This window comes from Clinocottus analis, unplaced genomic scaffold (genome assembly GCF_023055335.1).
Source record: "Clinocottus analis isolate CAN_PGR_092001 unplaced genomic scaffold, fCliAna1.0.p SCAF_20, whole genome shotgun sequence".
Taxonomy (NCBI): Eukaryota; Metazoa; Chordata; class Actinopteri; order Perciformes; family Cottidae; genus Clinocottus; species Clinocottus analis.
This window is the reverse complement of record NW_027175932.1, coordinates 15,694,404-15,718,641: the sequence shown is the minus strand read 5'-3', so window position 1 is coordinate 15,718,641 and position 24,238 is coordinate 15,694,404. Positions and strand designations below refer to the sequence as shown.

The window sequence follows — 24,238 nt, the reverse complement described above, 5'->3', positions numbered from 1 at the left end:
TTAGCTCTCACTGATGGATATGTGATATGTGGGTGACTTTCTCCTCCATCTGACACAAGAAAACATGAAGTGGTCCAGACTGTAAACCGTTTAAACAGGCTAACTATAATAGTGTAATGGTAAAGGGCTTGCTGCTGCTGTCTGTCAGCTAGTGCGCTCTGGGTCAAAGTAACGGCCATGTATCCGACCTGTGGTCCAGATGAGTCCATAACAGTATCAAGCATCTGCTCAGATTCACAGTTGTCGCTTGTTCTTTGGATTACATGGCTAATTTTAGCCTTTTTTTTATTGAGGCCAAGTTCTTGTCATGCACTGCTTGCGTTTACACAACATTTGAGAACTTTGGCATCTTTTTTTCAATAAGAATCATCCTGTGTAATCCTACTGGTTCACAGCTCTGGACACATTGAACCAGATGTACCACATGAGAGTTCTTTAGATAGACGGAGGTTTACAGCTTCCCCCCTGCTTCCAGTCTTTGTGCTGAGCAAGGTCCAAAACCTCTGGGACAGATGGCAGTCCTATTACTCTTGACTTTAAATGAACACATCATCATGCATCGAGCCGAGGATCGAACCACCGATCTTCTGATTGAATGACAACCCCCTTTTAGGAGTAGTTGATTCCAGTAGCATCAGGGTTTACAATGTATGATTCATTAGCTACATTGCAGTTACTAATCCTGCTAATGCTCAGTCACTTTGATATATATTGTAACTGATTAATCGCATGATTTTTCTGCAATTAATTGCATTATGCGGCAAATTCAATAATGAAGTAAAAACTAGTGTATTGCAGCTTTTATTTTAAAGTAATGTCATCAGAACAATATAACAGCACTCTGGAGCAACAGCTAGTTAACATACATACATATATAGTTTATTAATCAGGTACCAGAAGAACCATTAGTATTTTCTCAGAGAACAACATAAACAGTGTGTTCAGTAGTAAGGGTGCCTGTGAGGGACAAACCACTCCTTCTTTGCGCATGCGCGATAACCTTGCTTCCTACTTCAGGGAACTATTAGTAGTCATCGTGATGTCATCCATTGGTTTGTGACTAATGTTTTGAAGCCTCAAGTTTGGTGATTTTGCCCTGTTTTTACGTTGTTTTCTTGCGTCACGTGAACAGAAATTACCATATTTTGAAAGTGTTGGAGTGATGTGGTGATGGAGCTCTAGTAGCAGCGGAGACCTGTCAATCTCTGTAGCCACGCCCTAAAGCGTACCCTTCATTATTGTCTATTTCACTTTAACGCATGAATTATAGACTTCTATACAACCAGAGGAGTCGCCCCCTGGTGGTCAGGAGAGAGAATGCAGCTTTAACACATGAAGCATAGACTTCTATACAACCAGAGGAGTCGCCCCCTGGTGGCCAGGAGAGAGAATGCAGCTTTAACACATGAAGCATAGACTTCTATACAACCAGAGGAGTCGCCCCCTGGTGGTCAGGAGAGAGAATGCAGCTTTAACTCATGAAGCATAGACTTCTATACAACCAGAGGAGTCGCCCCCTGGTGGTCAGGAGAGAGAATGCAGCTTCAACACATGAAGCATAGACTTCTATACAACCAGAGGAGTCGCCCCCTGGTGGTCAGCAGAGAGAATGCAGCTTTAACACATGAAGCATAGACTTCTATACAACCAGAGGAGTCGCCCCCTGGTGGTCAGGAGAGAGGATGCAGCTTTAACACATGAAGCATAGACTTCTATACAACCAGAGGAGGGGCATTCAGTTGATTGCATTCTGCAACCTCACTGCGAGATGTCCCTGTAAAAGATGACCAGGTTCTACCACGTCAGGATTCCTCCACTTGGACATATAATGACATTCTCAGCAGAACTACACTCGAGGGATCTATTCTTCATCATGTAATTATATTTTAGTTCTGCTAATTGTCAGCTAATCAGTTGCACCAATACAAACACTACTTCACGGAGAGGAGTCAATTAGAAGCAGCACACGCATATAAAGCAAAAGCTCACATTTGATTCCAGTTGAAAGCTGGATGTTGTGTAGATCTGAAGAATCCCCGCCTTGCTAGTGAATCTGCTTCCTCATCAGAGAAACACTAAGAGAAATATATTCATGAGAAGATTTTTTTTGTAAGCTTGGCACTGATTCTTGGATGATCCTCACAACGCAGAAAGAAAGCACTTGAATGTTAGAAAGCTTGGGCGACAGCCGTGTGCGTCGGCCTAATGGCGCTCTGATAATAAATATAAGTGTGTCAGTGTGTGCTGAGCGGAAGTATATCCATCTGATGTTTCCGTCTTTATTTACTTAACTCCAGAGTGCAGTGGGAACAGAGCCGCAGCAGCTTCATTAAGCGTTGTCGAGTTACATAAGGAAAAGGAGACGTGAATATATTGATGCGCCACGTCAGTCACTCTGCTTCTGACTGTTTATGGAGAACAGAGAGCAGGCAGCAGGAGGAGCAACCCAATTATCCCCCAGCTGCTCACATGACAAACAGAACCGGTGGATCCAGTAAGGAGCGAACAATCGCTGGATTTGAAAGTGTGTGTGTGTGTGTGTGTGTGTGTGTGTGTGTGTGTGTGTGTGTGTGTGTGTGTGTGTGTGTGTGTGTGTGTGTGTGTGTGTGTGTGGGGGGGGGGGGGGGGGGGGGTCACGATGAGAGGAGATGTAGTGTGAGCGGTGCACCAGACATGGAGTGACGCGAGTCATCACAGCGTGAGTCGCGTCTCTCTGTTCATGTAGATCGTTGAAATGCTACATTAGGGCTTTGTTGTTTTATTAGGGATTCACAGTTGTGTTTATTTATTTCATTAAGCGTTTATGTTTAGCGAATGCTCACACTGAGTCCTAACAATTAGTATTCCTCTGTTGAACCCTCAAATGAAGGCGCCTTGGCCCGGATTGTTTGGTCGAGGTTGTCTCCGCCCTCGATGTCGCCACTGCTCGGAATTAATGTGGATTAACGTGAAACGTGCAGAATGCTAATGCTATCTTCGTCCTGCTGCTGATGGCCAGACAATTTAATTGCAGTGGGGGGAAGAAAAAAAAAGTATAAAAATGTAATCCATAATTTCATATTTATCATAATAGCCTCTGGCAGTGAAAAGAGGGGGAGGGAAAAAGAGCGGAAACACAGTTTTTCCCGCCCTTTGCCCTCGTTAGAACTCTCTCGGCTGCTCCTGCGTCTCCTGATTATGAACAGAGGCTACCTTGGCACACAACTTCATTAAAATCTATTTAAATCAACTTCAACGGCAAAGTGCTCCTTCTTGCAGCATGTACGAACAGAAGTCTCTGGGAACATCATTAGAGAGTGTGTGTGTGTGTTTGTGTGTGTGTGTGTGTGTGTGTGTGGTACTTCCTCTAAGTTTGGATAACAAGCTCCTTCACAAGTGTCAACACCCCCAACCAATTGCGTCCATGTTACTGTAATGTGCCTGACAGGCTGAACGATGCCTTGATCCAGTTGTTTTGCTCCCCGGGTTCGGCTGGCGTGTTCGCACTACAAAGTGGCCCCGGATGCCCTGAAGGCAGACCTACCGTCTTGGTCCCGGTAAATGTGTCACCCACGGGGAGAGGCCTTCAGAGGACGCCACAGAACCTGGCCCCGGTAAAACCCCGCCATTAACGGGGACGCGATCCTCTGAACTTTGCTCAGTCGGCGCTCTTCCCTCTAAACGTGTGCGCCTTTGCCGAGAAGCGACGCCTCAGATGCGATCGCGCCTTATTTGAGCTGCTTCTCCCACTGATGCAGAGCAGCGGTGCATTGTCAGGCAGTAATGCGCACTAACTCAAAGTCCAATGCGGTTTGACTGGAGGCTAAATGCTCACTGGGGGGGCACTTTGAAATGAATGTGTCAGAGATCTGTCATGCACAACAAATATGCCACACATATTGAAGTGGTTCCTTCTGCCGTGTCCTGTGTTGCAGTTAAGGGTGTTGTAGTGAACGGGTAACGAGTGCCTGCCTGTCTAAAAGGTGGTGTGTTTGATAACTAACCGACTGCTCTGTCTGACAATTAATAGTTAACGCTGTTTTTCATCCTTTCAAATATGGAGATCATATCCAACGGGGTATTTGTGGACATTTCACTTTGCGCCTCACTCGAGACATTTTGGCTTTTTACATTTTCCAATCCTTTTGGCTGTGTCGATGCAAATGATCAACATGGATGTTCGGTCACAGCGCCATTCCAGTGTGACGTCCTGCTTTCCCTGAGAAACAAAATGATGCTTCTGACTCTAATGTTGCACCTTTGAGCTCATTGTTCATGTTAGCCTCATGGTGCAAACGTGCTGTTCTCCTGGTTCACTGGACAAAAGAAACATGGAAATCAATGTTACTAATCACAAACACATCCCAGCATGTGAACAAACCTAATCACTGGCATTAAATATACAGGAAATATATGTTTTGTAATCAAAAATACAATTCTAAAAAAACAATAAATATTTGGTGGTGATCCAATCTGACATTGATGGGTAAAAGACTTGGAAATGACATTGATATGTCCCTATGCAGACATGTTCAGAGGATGCTGTTAAGTCACCTTAGAGATACTAGTGTGGACATGTTTCATTATTTTATAGATCCAATTCTCCATCTAGACCGTAGTTGACGGATTAATGTGAAATCTAAATTCTAGTTGCAGGTTATTTTTGGTAAATGAAACTCCAGGCCTCTGCCTTCCTTCATGAACCTTTCGTCTCCTCCAGCTGGTTGAAACATTTCATCTCTTTCTAATTGCAATGTTCAGTCCCTCCTCTGCTCTTTCTGTAACTGATTGTAACCTGTTGTTGTTCCTGCAGATCCCTGCTGGTCCATTTGGAGAACGGCTACTTTGGCCGAGGCTTTGACCAGATGTGTCCACATCTGCACCAGTACAACACGTATGTGGACAACATCTACAACGCCAGCAGAGTGCTCGGGGTAGGAACACTCGCCTCCTGCAGCGCTTATGAGCCTTCCACAAGGTGCTCATTACGTTGATGTGATTAGATTGTGATAATCCCTGTGGGGAAATTGGCCCATGTATTCTGCAGTTATTGGACTGAATACACAATAACAAATGCTCAAGTGCTTATTGGATTCTTTGTTGCTGACGCCATCAATTCCACTGCTGTCAGCGATGCCATGGCAACCCTTTCATGTACATACTGGATAGCACCGGGCTATCCGCTGCTGCCGTGGTTTCATTCTGACGAAGCCACTTTTCTCATGTTCAACAATTGGTGGTTTTACTGGGAGGTCCATTGGTTGTGTGGTCCTGACGGGTTGCCAGGTTTGATTCCATGTGGCGGCCAGCACGATGACAGGAGACACCGACAGGCGGATGGATTCCTGTGTGCTAAGAAATAGTTCCAGCATCCTAACTCCTCACAAGTTGCTGGCCAATCAGTGCGCTTTGGGCGTCATCGGTGTTTGTTTCAGCGTTGACCAAAGCGTCCAGTCTCCATCCTCCTCACAGGAGGCTGACGTCAATGTTTTTCATCTCAGCATCAGAATAAAGCAAATGAGCCTGTCCCCCAAAATGTTGTTATTTGACACCCTCACAAATGAGTCACATCCTGTAGGGTGGACCGATCAGATCGGGACATTGATCACGTGGAGCGGCCAACAGCGATGTCCTGCTGCTCGCTTTGCACTGGAGATAATATTGTCTTAATTAAGAGGAAGGACGTGTCTGCAGAACATGGACTAATTGCATTGATTCTGGACCAAGCCCGGCACGTTGCATTGATCCTCCTGCAGATTGACACCTATTACAGTTGACTGAAAGGGAAGCGTGTGGTGACAGGTGTGCTGCTGGAGTCAGGTGACCAGTGATCGCTCTTCTAATGAGAGTAACCTTTGACCCACACCAGCCTGATTATGCCTCAGAATCCCATTAAATATTAAACATCATGTCTGTAAGATGAAAACGTATTGTGGACATATGAAAGCAACGTTAGTCTCCATCATGCAGTGTCACACACGTATTGGGATATGTTGTGTAAAGTGGAGCAAAGTTTATTGTATTGAAAAAGGAAAGTGTAACTCTGTATCTGTGTACACGGCACAACAAGCTCTGACCCCTCGTGAGCAGTGTGGGGCTCTGGGGTTATGCACCCGTGATTACATAGTGATGTTAATCAACCTTAACTCACACTAAGACTTTTTCTGAGCCTTTTAATCCATTAAAACGGTCCATAGAGAACAGGCTGGTCTTAAAGGAAACATGCAGCACCTTTCTGTGGATGTCCAATGGTCCATGTAGTCTTCAACGTGTAATATGTGTCAACCTGGAAAGATCTCCTGCCTACATATACCAGGATGCATTGTGATTTTGCTTCTGCTGATGAATTAGGAAAAATCACAGAACAAATTCCATCTGTATATTTAATGTTCTTCTTACTTAATTCTTATTTAATATTCTTCTTACTGTTTCATTTTTGTGAGCAGTGCAGCTGTAATCCTGTAATTTCCCCACTGAGGGACTAACAAAGGATTATCTTATTTTATGTTATATTTTTGCACCTTAACAAACCTTTTGAGTTTGTCTCTCACGCAGTCTTGAGACAGGGTTCCTCTCCTTGTTCCCTCCCCTTGTTCCCTCTCCTTGTTCCCTCTCCTTGATCCCTCCCCTTGTTCCCTCCTCTTGTTCCCTCCCCTTGTTCCCTCTCCTTGTTCCCTCCCCTTGTTCCCTCCCCTTGTTCCTTTTCCTTGTTCCCCCTGTGTAAGACACACTGCCATCAAATCAAACACACATGTACTTAAGTATATTAATAATTAATAGCAATCAACACTAATTCATAATTTAGTTCTGGCGAAACTTGAATAAATCCAAATGTTTGAAGGAACTGGTTTCACAGCAATATAACACAGGTGTTCTGACCTGTTCAATGACCTCTGTGGTTTTGAACTCATTGGTATCAAGAACACACACACACACACACACACACACACACACACACACACACTCACACACACACACACACACACACACACACACACACACACACACACACACAGCTGTGGCACACGCTGATGTTTTAAAGCGGGCAGAGCTCTCTTCGGGTCTGTTCATACAGCCGCGATGTTTAATTTGATGATTTACAGGAATGACGAGATAAGTCTTTTGACATGTGAGTGTTGACTTGTACTCGCGTCAACATGATGTGCAGATGCATATTTTATAACATCTCCATCCCTCCCACCTCCACAGCCCTCCTTACCGTGCTGGAAAAGCCAGCATGGTGAATGACATCCTGATGATTTGGGGCTCTTGTCAGGTACAGTACGCATCTCGAAAGTGACAGGAGAGTCAGGGGGCGTCGCTCGGGACACGTCCATCACTGGTGCAGATGCTGTGAGCGAGAACACAGAGCGAGCTCACAGGGGGACATGCGATGCTCTCCATTAGGTGCTAGTGGGAGAGTGTCATACAACGAGGTGTAGCTCATGATGTGTAGTCTGGACTGAGCAGTCTGCTGTCAAAAGCAGGCAGAGCCTTCAGGGCGGGAGCAGGGACGTGTAACGCTGTCTGAGGGATGAACAACCCAAACATGCCACAGAGCTGCGTCGTGTGGCTGTGTGTGCATGTCTCTGAGCATAACTTCACAACCATGTGTGTGCTGTCTTAGATCCAGCTGAAGAAGAACAAGGCCTTCAGGCGCTTTAAGGATCTCCAGGAAGCCCGGCCAGAGTTCAACAACCACAAGCTCCAGGATTTACTTCAACTTCCTGTTCAGCGGATCCATCAGTAAGACTCCAGTTTTCTGTTTCAATGAAAAGTTTCTTCTTCTATATGAGTTCATAACATTCTGAGGTAGGTGACATCGGAGAAACTAGACTGATCAAAGCTAGACGAGATTATCCCAAAAATTCTTTCCACTGCTTTTGAATGCAAACAGGACCAGATCAACAGGGGCATGTTGGACTGAACAGGCCTCCGCCTCTACTCTGAGTGCATGGTAGTCATGTGAGCCATGGCCGCTCCCTTCATCAGCTGGTTTCTGGCTGACAACGCCTCCATGAAGCATGTGTCAGCGCTGTGAAGCCTTTGGAGCGCCAGCGTTACAATAAAACATGGAAGACAAGCAGTAAGGACATATGCTGTCGTGCTTCAGATGACAGGATACGTCATGCCGCCATGTTCCATAAAGCTCAGAAAGCGTCCCGTAAACACAGGGAAGACGTGGCGTCACACTGTAAGACGGTGTGAGCTTTCATTTCAGCTGTTTGAAATGTTTCCACGTCTGTCCCTTTGGAACAAAGCAGAGTGTTTGTGGGCTTGTTACGCTGCTGCTGTTGCTCACAGGAGACGGGTCACAGATTTCACACTTGACTCCTGCTTCTGCTGCCTTCTTGTTTTCCCTTCACAAGTCACCAGCTGCACCGCTCAATGTATAGTCTCTGTGACAGATGTAATTATTATTATTTGATGTAGCTCCCATACAAGTACTCCGACTGTCCAGAAACTGTCAAAGTCTCTTTTGTTAAGCACGAGTTTTTGTTGGCTGTAATTTCATGCGGTCTTGATCTTGCTTGTTAATTAGCGGAATGGGGAGAAATGGGCTGAAACGTGGCTTCCAACGCGGCACATATCTGACAGTGGTTTATCAAGCTGCTTGCTTTGTATCTTAATTAGGCCCCTCTCACATCCCTGTCTCTCCAGATGTACAGCTGAGCACTCATGTTGAATGCTGCTCCATCCATCAGGGTGGAGAAGCTGCCCTTCACCTCAGCATCTGAGACACGTTCATGTTTACTTTCTCCTCCATAACAAAGGTTCCTCACGGCACCTTTGCTTCAGGGATAACGGGGAACTCTGAAATGCCGTATTCCAAGTTTCGTAAAGTGTTTGGGACGCACTGAACCTTTTCAGCTCGATACTGTCTATCATGTAAGTGATGTCATGAGAACCGGGGCTTTGGTGCCAAGTCCATGTTGAATTTCTACAGTATCTCCGATACAGCAAGTACAGGCGTTTAAAACTCACTATCAACGCTTCCAGGGGACGCACACGGTTTATTTCCCTTCTCATGCTACATTGTGAGCTATCGCTAATGTCCCTGTTAGTCCTCCCGTAAACATCAGGTCACATTGTGATGTGTTCAAATGTCGTAAAATGTAGTTTTTGGTGAGAAAGCTGTTTGCAGGAGATTCTTTCACAGATGACAGAGAGGGAATCATGACCGGTCCAACCTTTTCAACACACGCTCAAAGTGTTTCTTGTTTTGGTTATATCAAAACCCATAGAATTAAAATATAAATGTTTGTGAGCCAAAGTATAACAGACAAAATACTGACAACAATATAAAGTGGAACACAATAGTAATAGGAGGTAAATAAATTAAGATATTGAACTAAAACAGACAGGAATCACAAGAGGAAGTGATGCTACCAGACTGTCTAATGGACACTGAAATAGAAAAGTAATATTGAGCATGATATTGAAAGAGTACTATAAGGCTATATTGCACATATAATAATGAAACTAATATTGTACATGAAATTATAACGTAATATTGGACGGTGCTGAAAACAGGTCTCTGTAAAGTAGAACCCATTGATGTGATTTCATATTTTACTCACCTCTCTTTCACTCATTGAAAATGTCTTGGGAATATTTAGTGGACCAGCGTGGTGGGCCTGTTTACTCTTCATGCCCTCCTCCTCCTCCTCTTCCTCCTCCTCTTCACACGAGGATGCTGACCACTGTTGTATTTGTGTCTGACACATAATCAGTGGGCTCATTCTCTCCAGCTCAGCCCTCTCGCTCCGTCTTTCTCTTCGCACTTCCCATCACCATCATCATCATCATCATCATCGATTCGTCTGTCGTTCTCGGTAAAACTCGGGAGACTCTGGGGATGTGTCTTAATTGTGTGATGATTTTAAGTGGCACGGCCGGATAATCATGCGCGGCTGGTGTTAGCTTGCTCCGGCTCCGCGGCTGGGAGTAGCGGGGGAAATTGTTGTCACTTATCGCCATTCAAGGATGATGGATGGCGAGCGGGGCCCGGAGTGTGGATACTTCTGTTGCTGCTGGGGGAGGAATAACATCATTGCCTTTATTAAGTGGCATTCACTGGAGCCGGCTGGAGCGGTCGCCGGCGTCCTCCCCACTGAGATCACCATTATGACAGCGATGGGGTCTCGAGTTGATTGTGGCGGTGAATAGCAGCTCTCTGCCCGTATCGGCCGTGTTTGTGTCGATAATAGAGATGGCGCTCTCGTAGAGATGGCGGCGCTCGGAGGCCTTGGGATGTAGTCGCTCTGAGCCGAGCACCATTAAGTATAACAAGGGAATGGCCCGGCGGTCGGCCCGCTGCAGACTGAGCATGCTCCACGTGAAGGCCGTACAGCTCCAAAGGTCTCGGGGTCATTGTCATCCTTGCTAAGCGTTGAGAAGTGTGCCGCCGCGCTGGCCAGGCTGGATTTAGTCTTTCAATTGTCAAGGTGGGATTTCAAATTGACTGCTTTATGTGCTCAGGTAGTTCCATCATCTCCAGCAGCTGAACACAGTGAGCTTCTCCAACACAAGGTCACAGCGTTGATTAATTTCTTTTGAAATAATTCAGAAAATTGGAGCCTTACTTAAGTGGCTCCTCTCTGCGGTCTGAGCACCGAGTTGTATTCCCGTTCATAATTTGCGTCGCGTTGTCTGCGTGTCAATTGACCCTGTGGTTCAGTGCCGAGTCTGAAGTGACGCTGGCAGTGAAACAGAGTTCCTCGGTTATGTGTGAGACGGGGTTTTGTTGTTGTGAATCATTAGTTGATTCTATTGGCCCTGAACACGGAGACTGCACTTCATCGCTGAGAAGAGAAGTTCAAGATTTGGATGATTGAATATGAGCCCCGGACACAGACAACCTTAAAAGATTCATAATTGAAAACAAATTGCATAAAGGGGGTATATTAAGGAGAACTCAATACCACGGTCACACTCTTTGTTTTGCTGACTGGGCCATGAGTCCACACGCTGCTATTGAACTGCCAATTTCAGAAGGATGACCCTGACCAGGAACTGAGGCCGCTCCTTCTTTAGGGACTGCTTAACAACTCCATTTGTTTGGCAGAAGACTGAAAATGGACGTGCTTTAGCCACAGCAGGATGAATCCAACACGTCACAGAGTGGTGTGTGAGCGGTAGCGGGGCGCACCCCGACCGGAGAGGAGGAAGAGTCTTCACGAGCGAGGACGCTCAGAGGGAGGAGCCCACGAGAGGCTCCGGGTGAAGGAGAAGGGTAAAGAACTGTAAAGCCATGTCTCCTCCCGAGGTTGGAAATCGCTTTACAAGTCCACCCCCCTCTGCCAAATATTAAATATCAAGCTGCTCGGCCCCGTGCCCCATCATCCTGCTCCAGCCGGGTAACGCTTACCGGCCAGGATGTCTTTCAGTCCAGACCTGTTTTTTCCAGGTGCGTCCTGGGTTCCTGTGTCGTCGGCTGCTTGGACTGACTGGAGAATCGGAGGCTTTTCACTGTTGATTGCATGAGGCAGACCTAATTAATTCCCTGCAATATGAACAAAAGCCTCCAACTCTCTTTCTGATTTAAGTCGACTGTGCAGCCGTCACTCTGGCAGTTTGACTGCAAAGTCTTTCCTAATGTCTACATTTACAGAGTTCCCTTCTCTGAGTAAATCCTCGTTAGTCACCCTTTCAGAGAAAGATAAGACGCTCTTCACAATCACTTCATATTACATTTTAATTGCTCAAGTTTGGACAGCGGACTATCTCTAGTCCTCTGTTTTTACCACGGATGTGCATTCCTTTCCTTTTCAAGCTATTAAAGTCGAGTAATTACCCACAAGCCCATGCCATGTTCACTAACCCGTGCAGAAGCCTGCCAGTGCGTCTTGTCTCTTAATTACAAATTTGAATTCTTAATGCATGTATGGGAAGCAAACTAATTAGACGGATCTCCTCCGTCTCTTCCCTTTACTGACGTCTGTGCAAACGCAGAAATGACCTGACGTGTGCCGGCGGAGCGGCAGAGAAGCGCCTGCATGTCATCTGCATATTCTAAAGGCAGAGCGGCTGCAGCGGCGGGCGGGCCTCCTCCAGCGCATGCTTTCCAGAGCTGCATTCTTCATTAGAATATCTGAGCTGCCGTCAACATGATTCAGATTACGATATCCTCTCATTATCTTTTCTTTGCCTTGCTGCTAATGAGCGGGACCGGGCCGCTAAACGAGAGAGTTGCGTTTACATTATTTCACGTGTGCTGCAGTGATACTCATTAGAGCGCTCCTTTTTGTTCCACGGTTGCTTTAATTAGATTTCCGTCTGCACTCCTTTTACAAGAATGAGGGCGTCCGTCGCTAATAATGCCTGTAATGTGTTTGTTATTACAAGACGAGACAAGAAGCCCGAGAACTGAAATTATTTCTCTTTTTAAGCGTCTCTTAATTGAAGGAGACTTAATTGGGTCTTGTTAGGCTTCCGTTTCATTTCCGACGAGTAATCGCCGACAAGAACAGGCCCCGCCCCCTCCTGCACCCACAGAGCCCGCAGACCTGCTGCTCTGACCTTAACCACGCACACACACATGTCCACGTGCACACACACGCGCGCACTCGACCAGCTCAGTTTCAGGCCTCAAAGACACCTCTTGGCCTCATTCAGCTGATGGAGTTGCTCGGTTGCCATGGAGATAGGTGTACATGCTCCCCCTCTGATTTCTGCTCTGTGACCTTTGACCTCTGTGTGCTTTTGGTCTGGTGTTCACAGACAGCTGATGTTGTTGATGATGTCATGCGCTCCAGTCGGTGGGGGTTCAGTAGAGATCTTAATGTGATGAGTGCTTTGTTGTCAGACCCTGAAACTGTGGCTGCAAGTGTTTTTTTAACAACTTCTTGCGTCTTTTGTATTGAGTTATTTGAACAGCTGCATTTCCTTTGAATTTGCATCATAAGGACTGTAAACGGCAGCAAAACCGATCGTCTGTGCAGACGGTCTTAACTGAAGGATGAAAGCCGACAGTCCTGCTGTCCACAGGGCTGCTGGACGCCACATCCTCCATCTGACTGCTCTGCGACCGGGCATCAGATATCCAGCAGCATGCTGGGTAGTGGGGTGGCCTTGAGTGTTAGCTGCGTTAGCGTAGCTTCCCTCTGGGTTCTCCTCCCCCTCCTGGTGTCGTTGGTTCAGCCGGTCGGGGCCCGTGGGCGCCGATCGTCCCAAAGTCTGCTGCACTTCACTCCTCACGCTTCCTGCAGAGGACGAATGCATTCGGTCACATGACTCTAGTGCTTCAGTCCCGACCACAAACTCCAAGACCAAACGATGAACGACAAGGGAGCAGCGTGCACATGCCAGAGATATGTAATCATAAATTCATAACTTATGTTGTGTCATTACGCAATTTAATGAATATTTGTATACAATTTGCATTATAAATATATATATATATATATATATAAATCTTATATATACTATTATTTATATATAAATCTTATATACATGCATACATATACACAGACTTAAACCGTAGTACCCAAATATTTTAGTACATACATCACGTGACAGAATTATTATTATTACTGTTGATGAAGTCTTCCAAATTTAGTCGCGCAAGCAAGTTGTCCAGTGCAGCTGGAAGAAGCGCATTGTGTTGTTACACACACTAGCACACACTGTGTGGCCCAGCAGCAGGGTGTGTGTCTGCCAGTGTCACTAATGGCCTCTCTGGCACCACCATGTCTCTAAAAGCAGCCCAGACTGCACACACAGGCCAACGGCAGGCAGACGCTGTAAATCAATGTCAAAGCACTTCAAGGTCACATCATCCTCGTCAAAAGGATGAAGATGTCTGAGGAAGCCGACACTCTTCACAACTGTTACCTTAGATGGAAGCTGAACTTCATGTCACCACTAATGCTGCTGAATTGTGCTTTAATTAGTGTGTCCACCAATCCGTCTGGATGTACACTTAGTTCAGTGTAAGGTTGCATATTATGCACGGTTCCCCCAATGAGGGACTCAGACCAGCAACCCTGCTCCATACAAACATGACCAACATCCGAGTACTTCATATTACGGCTAACAATAACTTTGTTGCTGACATTGTAACATTCAACATGGAGGTTTCCTGATGCAAACACTATCTTTGTGTAGGAATGATGACACACAACTGTTTAAACTCCTAAACAGGTAAAAATGAACAGAACTCAGAGGAGTATCTGTCCCATAAAGCAGAGTAGCACCTTAAAACCTTCTGGGCTAATCCCAAAGACACAAAGACCATTGGGAAGTTTTGAGTTAAGAAAAGACTAATTGTGGAATAAAAGATCTTCTGGATATCGGCCACAGCTCTAACGAAGCCTTCACACCGGTTCCACAGGGTCAATATATCTGTATGCAGACTTGTTTAAACAGAGAATGTTCTTACAGCAACCTGAACATGATCATAGTAAGTCTCCTTTAAACTGTGAACAATAGCTCTTCAATACCTCATCATTTATGAACGCTGCATAGAGGAATAGTCCGTGTTTCAATAGTTTTCTGCTAATCTGTGTCTAAAGAAGTAAAAGCAGCTCCTATCGGCTCATGTTCCAGCTCATCAGCATTTCTTCAACGCTCAACGTCTGTCTGCATCCATCAGGAGCTCACGTCGTCACCGTGGTTTTCATACGTCTGAGGGGCATTTGGTAACAACCTGACCCTGTGGGAGGCCGTCAATGGAAACCCTGTTAAAGTGTACTTGGCAGGTGATTGGACGAAAGTCTTTCTGAAGCCTTTCCAGCCGTTCTCTCCCTTCATCGCCTAAGCCACGCCCCCTGGCTACTACCAGCACACTGATTGGTCCGTGCTCTGGCTTCACAAACAAACGCATTACTTGAAGCCTGACCAGATGGATCCTTGTTGCGTGATCACATGACCTCCTTCATTGTTGCAGTGACGGTATGAAGAACAGTGGCCGTGGTTCTGGCGCGTGCAGTCGTACGTAGATGCAAAGTGCGTGTTGTTCTAGTGATATGTGGAGGAGGGGAGCGCGCAGTGACCCTGTTTGTGTTCTGTTTCCTCGCAGGTATAAACATTTCCTGCAGGACCTGACGGCCAACACCAGTCCAGACGACCCAGAGTTTCAGCAGCTTTCAAGTACGTGTCTCTCCTCGTTGTGCCGCTGCCTCAATAAACGTTTCCCCGCATTTCAATCTGCAGATTAACTCTGAGTGCGTTTGCAGTGAAGCGGTGCGCCCGCAGGCTCAGGTTTGCACACATGTGAAGCCGGGTCGACGTTGTCGTCCCCTCCGCCTCTCGCAGGTGGTCGGCAGCCGCGTGGCGGCGCGAGTCACAAAGGCCTTTTGGCTCGCTGGCCGTGGAACTCGTCCTATCTGCGGCGAACAGTTTGCAACACGGGATGGTTAAGTAAAGCTGTGCAGCGGTAGAATGTAAGGCCAGTCCTCCGACAGCAGGGAAACAAAGAAACAAACACAGAAACAACCTGTGAAGACTTTCATCTCAGCAGTCAGCTGCTGCGTCGTGAGAGACAGCCCTCATTATCTTCATTTGAGGAACAAAGGGAAGCGCTCGCGTTCCCTTTCATTCCTCATTTGTTGTTTTTGTCACCGCAGCACTTGGCTAGCGGAGAAAAGGGAAGCGAGGCAAAGCTCAATATGCGTGTAAGTTCTAGTTTGATGTGGATTTTGACATAATTAATTGGGAGCGGATCAGAGGATATTAAGCGGGAGCTATATTAATAAATAAAATCTTCCAGCATCAACACGAATCACGATAATGACTCATTTCAATCGTCAAATGAACAGCGGATCTGACTCGAGTGTGAATGTACACAAGGAATTATTTATGTGTATCAATTAAAATCTCATTGCTGGTGTGCTGCCTCTGCTTACAAATTAAAACAGCCCCTGACTCTAAGATGAAGGTACATATCTAAATGTGCTCCACCATCGCCTCTTCCTCTTCTCATTAGGAGATCCTCTTCTAAACTGTGTGTGTGTGTGTGCGTGTGTGCGCGTATGCGCGTGTGTAAAATGGCCTGGTTGTATTGTAAAGGGAATTATTTAAAAAAAGAAATTCCAGACAAATCACATTGTATATGATTAAGCAAACTAGCAGATCTAATCACAAGAGGCTTTGTTGTTGTTGTTTTCTATTGTTGTGCTGCTCTGTGTCAGTTTGCTCTTCCTCTTCTTTGCCCCCGCCCTCCCTCCAGCTCCTTTTTCTCCTCGCGATGCATTCAGGCCAGATTTAACTGTAGTAATTGCGGCGCTTCAGGAGTTTTCATCGGCGGCTTTAAGGGACCTCTGACGCCTCACAGGTCCGGCCTGACGCAACGCCGCCGCTCTGCCAGAGCTTTACCAATGGAAACTAACCGTCTTCCCGCCATGAAGTCAAGCGCGGTCTAAATAGTGAATAAATGGAATAAAGAGCCGCGGAAGACGTCTTCCGAATGTCTAATGGGCCGGATGTATTATTAATGCCTCGGCCAGAACTCAGCCCAAGAATACTGTAATTAGCGGTTGTTGTTTTTCTAAAGCCGGCAATGCAAAGTATTCCAAACACGTACAACAAAGGGAAAAAAAGTCTACACGGATGCCTTGTTTGGTTTACATTGTAATTGTTGTGAAGTTAAGCGAGCCAATTAGGCCGTGATTATTTTAGTGTGGAAGAGTCGCCCTGAGGATCAAGCTGGTTTCAGTGCTCGGAACAAAAGCGGGAAAAGTTGAGCTTGAAATTAGAATCCGTCTGTTTGTTGTTATTTTGGACGCGTTAATGATGTAGTTCTAAATGTTTACAGCAATTATTATGGCTGCAACACAGTAATTGGATGCGACTGTCTATTTTCATGATTTTCCTGTTTTTTGTGGTTGTGAAGCTTTGTAGACAAAAGTTAGAGAAAGAGTTCTCCACATGCACAGACTGTACATGTGGTGGGGTTTGATTGATTGGTGGTGTTGTTCCTCAGTATGGCTCACGGTGTCCATCGTGTTGACGAGAGACACGCACACTGAATGTTGCTACTTACTTGTCAGATTTGTCTTCTTTTGTGTGCTGTTGGATCCCACATGTCTAAATGAATCCCACCCTCTTGTTCATTGTGTTCAGGTAACATTGAAACACTTGTTTTATTGTGAGCTGTACCATTCACCGTGTCCCAGCAGAGTGAGACCTCTCCCCTAGCGGATAACATCTATTTCATTCCCCCAGGTCCACTTTCATCCATGCATCAATCATTTAAGCGCATCAATGTGATACCAGAGGTATTTGGGTTCATTAGCTTGTGAACAAGTGTCCGAGATTTAACATTATCAATACAAATACCGTAGAGCGATTCTATCTCAGGGCTCACTAAAGGGCGGATGTAGTGAAGTGGTGGCTGCCAGCAGAAGTCACATGATAGTCCCCTTTACAATCAGGATTTCCATAAATTCTCACATAAAAGCCAGTATTCAATTAATAGCTCTAAAATTGTTTGGGGCTTGGCAATGTCAATAAATATTGTGCTGTAGGAAGAAGTTGTTCAGTAATGTGAGCAGACATCTGATTTAAAGTCAAATGAAATCACTTTGTTGCAAGTCAGTCACTTATTTGAAGTCTAATGTTTACCCAGAGACATGATCGTGTCCTCATATGCAGGGTCAAACCAATGTGAGTGTGTCTCCTTCAGGGGCGGCGAGCGCGGTGGACGAGGTGTCCCAGCGTATCCACGACAACAGCCGGCGCCACGAGAACCACCTGCAGCTCCGCCGGGTGCAGAAACTGCTGAAGGGGCGAAAGACCAAGGTGTCGGCTGCAGGTTAGAGCCTCTGATCACGTATTCCTTTCATCCCCCTTCACCAAAGAAGCACCTCCATCTCCTCTCTCCTCTCTGCATCTATTGCCGCATGTCCTTGGGGACTCACGGGGAGGAACTGACGGCAAATGAAGTTCAGTATTGAGACGTTCTGACTGCATTGCTTTTAATCAATAGAAATCATTGGACTTTCTGCAGGAAACCTAAGTGTTTCGCACACTGGGCCCACTTCATTAATAGAGCATTACTGCTAACTGTTAGCGAGCGAGTGCTTCTCCCCCTCCTTCATTTCCCTCTTCCGTGGTGCTTCTCTCTTTACTTGTGGAGCGGTGGCCCTGTTTTCCTGCCACTCCCCCTCCTGTTGTTTGTCTGGCCTCCTCGTTGCTCCGCTCACCCTGCCAATCTCCCCCAGGACCAATTAGAGCCCAGCCTCATCTTGCAGACCAGCAGATAAAAAGGAAGTGTGTGTGTGTGTGTGTGTGTTTGCTGGATATGAGCGAATGCACAAAGTTGTGTGTGTGTGTTTTCTTTCTGTATGTGTGTTGGTGCGGGCTGGGAGCGAGCGCTGAATAGCAGCTCATCTCTCTAATGCCGATGTGGGAAGTTTCAAAAGCTTCCTCTCATCCGAGTTCTCAGGCCCTCGCAACTCCGTCGGCTTCCTCTCCAGCTAATAAAGCTCCGGTCCCACCAGGCAGACTTCAGAGCAGCCGCAGCCCCGCACCGACCCTTCCTCCTTCCTCCCCACCAACACCGCCTCTAATGTGGGGGAAAGGAAAGTGCTCTGCCTTGTACAGATGAGAAGCGCCGAGCCCCTCAAACATATTAAGTAGCTCTGTAGGAGATGAGGGGTGTGGGGGGCCGATTGTGAGACACAAAGCCTGAATCAATGGGACATCGATACAGCAGACAGTCGGCCCGCTTCCCTGGAAGGCCGCAGATTTGTGTCTGCCTGCCTGTTCCTTCAATTTGAAACAAAGATGTCTCACATTTTCTATCCTGTTTCACATTGATTCTTTCCAATTGATGTCCCTTCATGCTCCTGACTGTGGCACCTGATTGTGTTGTGAATTTGTACCTGTTTTTTTTCTCAAGGTTAAGCAGACAACCTCATTAAATTAAGCTTTCATGTACGTTTAAAAAGAACTTATAGAGAAACAGAACTCATGAAATGTTTCCTTTCTAAAGGATCTTCCTGCACAGCTCCATAGTATATTTTTTGTCTCCTTTTTTTTTTATCGGTTAATTCACAGACAATTATTTTTCCCCAGTTAATCATTTAAGTTATTCATCAAGCAACACAGCCGTCACTCTCTGGTTCCAGCTTTTCCAGCAGGATGATGATCCGTTCTCTCACTCGTAGCGTTGCTGTCGTACTGGAGAACATTTATCAACATTGATCTTCTCTTCCTTTACCCTTTGTGTGAACTTCACAATAGTTGCAACAAAAAAACATTGAGAAGAAATGGAAACCGCTCACTAACCTCTCACTAGCCGCTCACTAACCTCTCACTAACCTCTCACTAAACGCTCACTAGCCGCTTACTAACCTCTCACTAACCTCTCACTAGCCGCTCACTAGCCTCTCACTAACCTCTCACTAGCCGCTCACTAACCTCACTAACCGCTCACTAACCTCTCACTAAACGCTCACTAGCCGCTTACTAACCTCTCACTAACCTCTCACTAGCCGCTTATCAACCTCTTACTAGCCTCTCACTAACCTCTCACTAACCTCACTAACCGCTCACTAACCTCACTAGCCTCTCACTAACCTCTCACTAACCTCACTAACCTCTCACTAACCTCACTAACCTCTCACTAACCTCACTAGCCTCTCACTAACCTCTCACTAGCCGCTTATCAACCTCTTACTAGCCTCTCACTAACCTCTCACTAACCTCACTAACCGCTCACTAACCTTACTAACCTCTCACTAACCTCTCACTAGCCGCTTATCAACCTCTTACTAGCCTCTCACTAACCTCTCACTAACCTCACTAACCGCTCACTAACCTCACTAGCCTCTCACTAGCCGCTCACTAACTGCTCACTAACCGCTCACTAACCTCTCACTAAACGCTCGCTATCCGCTTACTAACCTCTCACTAACCTCTCACTAGCCACTTATCAACCGCTTACTAGCCTCTCACTAACCTCACTAGCCTCTCACGAACCGCTCACTAACCTCACTAACCGCTCACTAACCTCTCACTAGCCGCTTATCAACCGCTTACTAGCCGCTCACTAACCGCTCACCAGCCGCTCACTAACCGCTCACTAACCGCTCACCAACCGCTCACCAACCGCTCACTAACCGCTCACCAGCCGCTCACTAGCTGCTCACTAGCCGCTCACTAACCGCTCACCAGCCGCTCACTAGCTGCTCACTAGCCGCTCACTAACCGCTCACTAACCGCTCACTAACCGCTCACTAACCGCTCACTAGCTGCTCACTAACCGCTCACTAGCTGCTCACTAACCGCTCACTAGCTGCTCACTAGCTGCTCACTAGCCGCTCACTAGCTGCTCACTAACCGCTCACTAGCCGCTCACTAGCTGCTCACTAGCTGCTCACTAGCCGCTCACTAGCTGCTCACTAGCTGCTCACTAGCCGCTCACTAACCGCTCACTAGCCGCTCACTAGCCGCTCACTAGCCGCTCACTAGCCGCTCACTAGCTGCTCACTAGCCGCTCACTAGCTGCTCACTAGCCGCTCACTAGCTGCTCACTAACCGCTCACTAACCAAGGCCAACAGCTGTTTGTATAGAAGGTCAGAACCCTCTAACCTGTTAACCAGCTGAAGTAACCTGGTAGTCGAACAGTAATCACAGCTCACACACACACACATAGACACACACACACACACACACACACACAAACACACATAGACACACACATAGACACACACACACACACACACACACACCTCAGACTACATAAACAACATGAATGATGGCGTTTTATTTATAAAATGCCTGTCAAAATGTGGTTTTACACAATTGTATGAATTTAAAAGCTAAAAGAAAGCTAGCTGGCTAACGGTTTGAACGTAGCTAACGTTAGCTCTTGGGACAAAGCGACCAACAGGACTAAACTATCTATTACTGATGACGTCTTTCTTTCACTCGCTTCCAAAAGAAAGGCACACGCGAGCAGGATGTAGATCTTTCCAACGCCAGGCAGTGGCACTCATGGGAAATGCTGTCTTTGTTTTGGAAAATACTATTGCATTTGTCCACGGGGAACGCCTAAATAATCCTAATTTCCACTCGACTTGGTCTCTGACCTCCAATGAAATAGCTCCAGCATTGTTGAGTAAACAAAGTAATGGAAGACTCGGCCTCTTTCTGCCTCAGCAGCTCGGCCTCTGTTGTTCGGACACATCAGGGGGAGCGGGACCCTTTGTAGATCAATCTTTAGTTCCTGCCCCACCTTCCTCAGCAGCCCCCCACCTGGTCCGGCCCAAAAGACTTTGTAGTAGAGCAGAGGTGCTCTTTGACAAGGGAAGCTGAAAGGCCCGGACACGGAGAGGAGTGCTCGGCACTTCCTGCTCTTTGAACCTGCTGCTGCCTCAAAGCAGCGAGTCTGGTCAGATGTGAGCAGGAGGTCTGAGCAGACCGCTCCACAAAGAGGCCGCTCCTCACACGGCGCATGCAACCTCTGGCTCTGTCAACGTGCTCCATCGGGGGTCTGATAGGGGGGAGCTGATCCACTTTAAAGGTTAGGGAAACTACGCTCTGCTTTCCAGAGTAGCACTGGATTGTCTCCAGAACAGAAGGACCTGCCCTCGATGTTTTTATGTAGTCACAAGAGAGAGGTGTCGCACATTAAGACACTATTGTCATGTTATTTCACCCCCTGAGCTGAAACCACGGGACGGCGTGGAGGTGAACACTTCCTGGTCAGACGGGGAGCCGTGAAGCGAGCAGTGGGAGACCCCAGCATGTCTGTACATCTGAAACACATCACTTTCAGCACGCCGGACACGGGCAGCGTCCTGATGCTCCAGCGAACACGCAGCGCATTGCTGCCCACGCATTGATATGCTGCGATCGCAGAATGATGCCATGTCTTTCATTAGTAGAAAATATTATGATAATCATGTTTCACTCCCGCAATGGGGACGTTACAAACACATGACAGCCTTTAAACAACATGCACATTTCCTCTGCTGCTGCCTCTTAGAAAGTTCTTGAAGCACGACATTCAACTTAAGGAATCTGACGTTTACTGCAGGTATGAGGCCAGAACGTGCATTTGTAGCAGAGACTTGCTCTGTCTCGTGAAATGTGTCAGTTACCACGAGGATGAAATCTCCAGGTCCGTCAGGTGATCGGGAGAGAACCGAAGGTGCAAGGGGTTTGTTTCATGAGGACGTGTCCCACTCCCACTGTTCTTTTATTCAAACTGTCCTGGACTGAGTGCTGATTGCAACAACACATTCACAATGACTACTTTAAAAGCTTGTATGAGGCTCAAGCAGGTTTTATTTCTATAATATTCATTAGAGGGATCACAACCAACGCTCCAATCTCCACACACCACCTGAGAGAGTCACGGCGTGTTTCCTGGCGGTTGGGTTTGAGACCCATGGCATTTTAAAAGCAATTTGACCCCCGCCTGGCCCCAGCCACTTAATCTCAGTGGGCTTGTCTGTACCTGGAAATGTTCCCTCCGAGCCCCAGAGGCACAGCTCTGGCCACTCGGGCTAGCTGCAATCACAGGCTACTGGCTGGGGCAATTACAAAACACCCGGACCCAGGCAGAGTTTTTCATCTTATCTATCCAAATGTCAGCCTCTTGCTTATTAGCTATCATCACGCCGCTGCCAATCATCAGGAAAGAGATGAGAGCTTTCCTCACAGTCTGCCTACCTCCTACTGAGTCCGTCTGGGATTCTTTCGTCCTCATTTATCTTTTCAATTCAGCACGGCTTAGTTAGTCTCATTATTTGTATGCGCCGCAGCTCTGCAATTTGATGCCGAGGACTCTGATTATAACCACGTTGCGTGAGCATCGGGGTGCTGCTTGAACCTGCACTGCTGGGCCGTCTGAATGACAGTTTTTTTAGAACACAAATTTGGTATTGAATCCAAATCCTTTTCCATCCCTCATCGAAATTTTTATTTTTCTGTTTTGAACTGTTCCTGAAGTCAACAATAACTCAACTCGAAGATCATGAATGTTGACAACCTCTGGCTAAAAACTGCCCATGAGCGGAGTCGTCATTCTGTTGGTCTTGTTTCATTTCCACCATTATGTGGTTGTCTTTTAGCTGCAGGTGACATCATTTCATTGTAATGGAATATTTAGCTTAAATGAGAGCCTGCTAATGTAAGTAGAATGTCTTGACGATAGGAATGGGTATGTTGAGAAAACAGCATTCGTACGCTAAATAGATCAAAATGCAACAGAAGAAACCAGCCCAGTGTCGCCAACTGTTTTCCAGTGGAAGTGGCAGCCGAGCTCCTAACGTCCCGAAATCGAGTGAGAAAGTCAGCAACACTTCCAGCGCGTGATCCAGGCTTCCCTCCAAAGGCCCTCCCCAACATGACCACGACCAGCGTGAAGAAGGAACATGGCTGCCGTCAGTACTCGGCAGACTCCGGTCCAGTGGGGGCTCGCAGGAAGCAGGAAGTGCTCGTCAAAGATGGCGCTCCGCAGGGAACAGATCTTTCTCTTCTTGGTTTTGTTTGAGCATTTTATATATTGATTGCTGACGGGATGTAAAGAAAGTCTCTGACCCTGATCTGGGTTGAGCGTCAGCAGAGCAGGGTTTGGATGAGATGGTTCAAGAGACAATGGAAAAGAAGTGAACTGCATCTTTATTTGGCACTGAAGGCAACGCAGTGTGTACAGGTGTGTTGGTTCAACAGAGTTAGTCAGTGAAGTGGTGACATCGTGGAGCTGTTGAGTGATTCAGTGGAGCTGGTTGCACAGCGCTGTTACAGGATGATGATCCATCACAGCGTATTTAAATACTACGGATGTCCACCTTCGTCTGCTTTTGTCCCCAACACATCGAAACAGGAAGCAGTGGTCAAATAATAATGCCCGCCTCCGGCCTCATTTGATTGGTGTGACTTTGAGCGCTGCGTCTCTGCGGCTGCAGCTGACACGGTGAGAGGAGTGTTCCTCTTCTGCACGTCTGAAGACGCGTTGGTGAAGCAGCACAGCGGCAGACACTGCAGCCACATGCATTCCTGTGGCATTCAAAACAGAATTTGTAAAATGTGATTAGTGATTTCTCTTATAATGGAGACAGTGTTAACCTTATAGATTGTGTTTAATCCATAAGAGGACATGAATCCCATCCTACACATGCTCGGGCTACAGATGGAGTTTGACCTGCTTATGAAATGAGTTCTTTTTTTATTTTTTATACATATATTACAGAGATGTGTCGGGCAGTACTCTCTACGCTCGCAGGATTTTTTAATGCTCACTGTCCCAAAGGCCAGAGCGGAAATGGGAAAGAGGGCTTTTGTGTACTCTGCCCCCTCAAC

At 46.6% G+C, this 24,238-nt stretch overlaps 1 protein-coding gene across 3 annotated transcripts in view; it reads left to right on the top strand.

The window, feature by feature from the left end:
- The window catches only part of arhgef39 (Rho guanine nucleotide exchange factor (GEF) 39), a 46,631-nt gene that overhangs the window by 8,926 nt on the left and 13,467 nt on the right, over positions 1–24,238 (top strand). For all 3 annotated transcript variants that reach the window (XR_011078032.1, XM_068586545.1, XM_068586546.1), the window contains exons 4-7: positions 4,793–4,913; positions 7,607–7,725; positions 15,002–15,072; positions 17,606–17,734. Coding sequence is in view for 2 of the 3 variants with exons in the window: in XM_068586545.1 (XP_068442646.1) it covers positions 4,793–4,913; positions 7,607–7,725; positions 15,002–15,072; positions 17,606–17,734 (440 nt within the window). In the remaining variant the exon portion in view is untranslated. The remainder of the gene's footprint in view (positions 1–4,792; positions 4,914–7,606; positions 7,726–15,001; positions 15,073–17,605; positions 17,735–24,238) is intronic.